General features: G+C 35.3%; 1 protein-coding gene across 1 annotated transcript; it reads right to left on the bottom strand.

The window, feature by feature from the left end:
- Window positions 1-4447: 4447 nt before the first annotated feature.
- On the bottom strand, window positions 4448-4798 carry LOC132044570 (uncharacterized). The gene has a single exon (XM_059435065.1). The coding sequence runs from the start codon at window positions 4796-4798 to the stop codon at window positions 4448-4450; it is 351 nt and encodes a 116-aa protein (XP_059291048.1).
- Between the last annotated feature and the right edge of the window lie 584 nt (window positions 4799-5382).

Consider the following 5382-nt stretch of genomic DNA (forward strand, 5'->3'; position numbering starts at 1 on the left):
TTGCTACTAGATCTCACAATTGTCGTAAGATCAAAGTTGACCAAATCCGCTTTTGCAGTCGAGAGCCTCGCACGTGTGAAAAAAATGTCGCATTTGCATCACACTATACTTTAGCAGAATCTGTAACTTTCCAACGAGTTTTAAATGTGCCAAAACACATGAGCCCTCTGGTTTCATTCCCGACAACCTTATGAACAACTCCCAATATGTAATACAAACTTATGCAAATTCCCAAAACACAATTCTAATCACAATTGTGTGAAATTAAGGGCCGGCTTGTTAAAATAAAAAAGGTTAGTGTTATAAGATCTTATGTGAGAGAGATCTCTGGAATTATCACAATAAAAAGGTACAACATTGTGCACTTTATGTACACAAGCTCGCGATAGTTTTCATGATTTCACTAAACATTATGGAAAAATACAATTGTAATTTGGTGGAGTAAGATATCAACCACAACATGAGTGCTTTAAGTGACTTTTTTCTTGGAAGGTGGATGGACCACCTCCTAAAGAGTGGAATCAACTATGCTAAATGTGTAGTTCAGAAATTAATGTTGGGTAATCTAGTCTTCTTCCTTTGCAGAATGTGACCATAAATACCAAGTACTCTTTCTGTCTCGATTTCAGTGTCTTATTTTTTATTTTTTTTGTTCTAAAAGGAGTGCCTCTTTCTATATTTAGTAAGTTGACAACTCAAAAATCCTACATAGCATGTTTAAAACCACAATATTTAAAGGGCATTTTAATACATTACACGCATATTTAATTTATGACCACAAGATACAGAAGATTACTTTTATATTTTAAACTTTATGCCTAATCAAACTAAGACACTTAAATTGAGACGGAGGGAGTATAATTTATTCGCCTTCTTTTAAACAAGCAGAAAGTTGTCACACCCCTCATTTTCGTAGTGGTAGAACCTATGATTTCCTAGTCGGGTATGCCCTTGGAATAGAGACTTGAGCCCGAGTTTGGAGGTAGAGAGTGTCCTACTCCGGCAATTTACAGAGTTAGAAGTTTAACGAATCGAATCGGCGCGATCTGAACTGAATATGAGAAAATTTGCAGACACGAGTCATCGTCGATGGGTAGTTGATATGGCCAACGTACCGTCGATGTGCGGCGTCGACAGGGTTCCGCAGCCTTACATCTGTAGGCGCAGGTCGACGGACCGTCGACACGTCGACGGGTCGTCGACCCGCTCATCGAACCGGACCGCTGTAGCCTTTTTAATTCTGAGTATAAATATGTGGTTCATGACTTATTCCTCATTTTTCCTCCATTCCAAGTCAGAGAAAAACCCTAATATTTCTCTCCCAACATTTCTTATCATATTGGTGAAAATTTGGTAAGATCATAGCCCCGTGAACTCGTGCTTGTGAAGAAGAAGAATTTTTCTAGGGTTCTTCAAGGTTGTAAAGCTTAGGAAGTTGGAGTTGAAGTGAATCTTGGAATCTTAGACCCCTCAAGGTATGTAAATAATTTCTACCCTTGTATTTGAGTTTATTATCAAGGGTTTTAGTGATTCTAAGTAAAGAGAGGGTATTTGTGGGAGTGGTAAGTTGATGAAGGGCAAGGTCTATTTGAGGTTATTTTAAGAGATGATTGGGGATGAATTTGAGTATATATTTATATATAAGTGTTATCTTTGCTACTGTGGTTGATGTTGGGTCAATTGTGAAGTTGAAGAGTTGTTGAACTTATAAGGAAAATATTGTCTACAAATCGTTAAGCTCTATATGCATCTAAAGGAGGTTAGTAAGTGAAGTAAACAGTCTAATGAAGGTCTATGCTATCTTAATTGTAGACTTACAAGTTCGAGAGGTAGAGGCTGGGCGATTTGATATACGTCAAGGTATGTTAAGGCTATCCTTTCTTTCTTTTGGCATGATCCTATGAGTCAACAAGCGAGTAAGCGAGCTTCCATATTACTCTACTCTTAGAAGAATTAGAAGTCCTTCAGTCTTTGATGTTCATGTACATAGTTAATAAGTGTTCCTTCTGATCATGGGTCCAGCTTTATGTATATAGTTATTCATGCATTACATTCATTACATATATTCATGTACATTGACCCGTGACCAAAAGGCGTTATATACGCGAATATTAAATATATGAGAAGTATGAGAAGATATATCAAGCGTTATATACGCATTACCACTATGATGATGATATGGGAATCAGGCTGCAAGTAGCGCAGCAATGTATATGATGATGGCCGCAGAGAGGCCGATATGATATGAGAAAAGAGACTGCGTTATATACGCACATATATCAGGCGTTATATACGCACACATATATAGATGTATGACCTTCATTGATAGGCATGAGTATGCATATTATGCGCCCATAGTGGCATTGTCAGTTACACAGATTTATGCAGATACTAGTTTATACTAGTACATGCAGATAGTCATTTCAGCTTATGAGTTCAGATCTTATTCAGGATATATATATGTTGTTCTTATGCCTTACATACTCAGTACATTATCCAAACTAACTCCCCGTTGCTCGGGGGGCTGCGTTCATGCTCGCAGGTACAGGTAGACAGACAGGTGGTCCAGCTCAGTAGGACCTCTAGATCTAGCAATGGTCAGTGCGCTCCATTTGATCAGGCCGCAATCGCTTTTGGTATGCCACCCTTTTGAGATGTGTATGCATATGGGTATGACGGGGCCTGTCCGTCCTTTCTACGGCTTTCATTCCGAGTAGGTGCGAAGACGGTTATATGTATTAGTCGATGATGTAGCCTTGTCGGCTCCCATTCTTTTGTGTCCGTATATGTAGCAGCCTAGGCGGCACCTTGCATTGTTCTTCAGTATGTATATGTATATACAGATTGTACAGAGTCTTGATGTTTCCCTTTTATGAGATCAGTTCATACCATTTATGGGCCCTTGATGTTTGGTATGTTTCAGATACGTGTTTAGGAGTGTTTGGTCGCTAGAGGTCAGAAACTTGTCGCGACTCATTGGTTGGGTCGTGACAAAAGTATGACTTCCACAAACTGAAAGGAGAAAAGTATGAAAGAGAAAGCGTTGATAGAATTTTAAAGAGAAGAAGAAAATTGATCACTAACCAAATTTTCTAAATTAATACTCCCTCCATCTTAATTTAAGTATCGTAATTTCTTTTTTGATCTGTTTCAAAAGGGTATCTTTTTCTATATTTAGTAAGTTTTTCAATTCCAACATTGTACATGGGAAGTTTAAGACCATAAGATTTAAAGAACTATACACATCTTTAATTTTAAACCACAAGATTAAAAAATCTTCCCTTATTTCTTAAATTTCGTGCTCAGTCAAATTAAGACACTTAAATTGAAAAGTAGGGAGTAATATAAACAAGGCCTCAGATCTTCATCATTACATCTCAAATTTCAAAATTACTCTTGAACAGATGTGTATATATAGCAGACGGGTTTAACTTGCAGCCATGGCCGGCTCAATTGCCTTCTTAGGCCCCCAATTTTAAGTTACATGCTAATTTTTTCTTAAAGAAATTTGATTTTTTATGATAAAACGCACAATATTTTTATATTATTTTCTTCTCTTTAAATTTTTCAAATAAAAGAAATCAGAAAAATGTTATTTTGCATTCTTACATTCTGTCGCTAACACTCACACTATATTATTATTTTTAACTCCTTTTGTATTCTCTTTCTTCAAATCTCTTATAAGTTAGAGTGATACTCTGTCAAAAATAAGGTCAAATAGTCAATAGTTGAAAAGTATTTAATTAATAAAGTGAATTGTAATCATTTTTGTTCCTTCTTAGGTTTTCAAGCATTGCAACAAGCATATTAAAATGGGGCATACCAAATTATCAACTTCTTGAATTAGATCTACTGTTCTAACTCTATTATTAGTATCTAAATTTGTCAATCTATTACTAATAGAATTATGTTAACAGTTTATGTGCTTAATTACTAATTGCCTCAGCGGAAGGATGTTTTCAACATTGAATTTATAGAATCTTCCCTAAAATTAACAATTGAAAAACAAATTATTCGAAGAAGTCGATTATATAAAAATTATTAAGTAATACTTTTGCATCTAAATAAAGTTAGAAAATAATTTTAAATAAAATATATATGAAGCTTGTTTAGATAATAGGCCTCAAATTAAAGTTTCGGCTCTAGGCCTGCAATTATGTTAAGCCGCCCCTGCTTGCAGCCTAAAAATATACTCATAATGACTCTATCAGTTTATTATGATAATAACTAAAGGTAGCTACTGATCATTAGTGAAACAAAATAACTAATTATGACAATAACACAAGAAAGCGTCCATAAATATAAGATAAATCCAGAGCATTCAACAAATACTGACACTGTGGAAAGGTTCAGCTCCCAAAAGAAAAAAGCATATACAAGGTAGTAAAAACTACAAATACAGAAATCATTAGTTCATTTCCCAGATAATTCGTCTAATAATTAATGATCAAGCTAAAAGAGGAAACCATCGTTCGCGAAAATCAGACTGGTAGGAAATCATGAAAAGAAGAAGCACAAGGAGCAAGCCAACTCCCCAAGGTGTTCCACCAGCTTTGTGAAAGGATTCTTGATCAGGCAAAGGAAGAAAGAAGAGAGATTTCTCCAAGCTTGAAAGCAAGTGCACAACTAGCAGCAGCACCAAAGGTGATACCATGAGAACAAGCTTCATCTGATCCATAATGCCTTCAAATATAGACTCATAGTTGATGTACCATGTAATACTTACAAACGTGAAGAGAACAAGAAAGAAGAAACACAAGTGTATTGAAGGAGCTTGTGAAGAGTAATTATCAGCCATTTTCTTGAATGAGTTGTTAGGTTCTTGAAGAAGACTATGGCTTTTATATAGAAGAGTTGGATACTTTAATTAGGGTCTAATGAATGACTTACTAGTGAAGAATAGAGCTGAATAATAAAGAGGAAACGACACATTTCAAGTTAGCTGTTGGATGCATTGTAGGATTCTTTCTTTTTGACGATCCACTATATGCATGCAATTGGCCGGTGACTTTTTTATATGGGGGACAATGAAGTTGCTGACACATGTCACCGGCCTTGAATAGGACCTCATTTTTTTTTAATGGCCATGATTTAAAGGTAAATTATACTTGTAGTTTGCCTTACTATAAAAAGAGCCGGTCAATCCGCTGGATCGACATGGCAGATTCTAGCCAAGAATTTTCGAATTATGGGCATTATTAACTTTTGTCAATATTTACCTTGAAAATAAATCATTATTTTTCACCTTTCCTTTCTACTTGGTTGTAAACTCTTTTAGATCTTCTTTTCATTATTTTCTTCAATAAAAAGTGTGTTTTTTTTCAATAAAAAGTGTGTTACTAAATATTTAAAGATTTTATATCTACTAATAAAAATACAAAT

This window comes from Lycium ferocissimum, unplaced genomic scaffold (assembly GCF_029784015.1).
Source record: "Lycium ferocissimum isolate CSIRO_LF1 unplaced genomic scaffold, AGI_CSIRO_Lferr_CH_V1 ctg4876, whole genome shotgun sequence".
Classification (NCBI taxonomy): Eukaryota; Viridiplantae; Streptophyta; class Magnoliopsida; order Solanales; family Solanaceae; genus Lycium; species Lycium ferocissimum.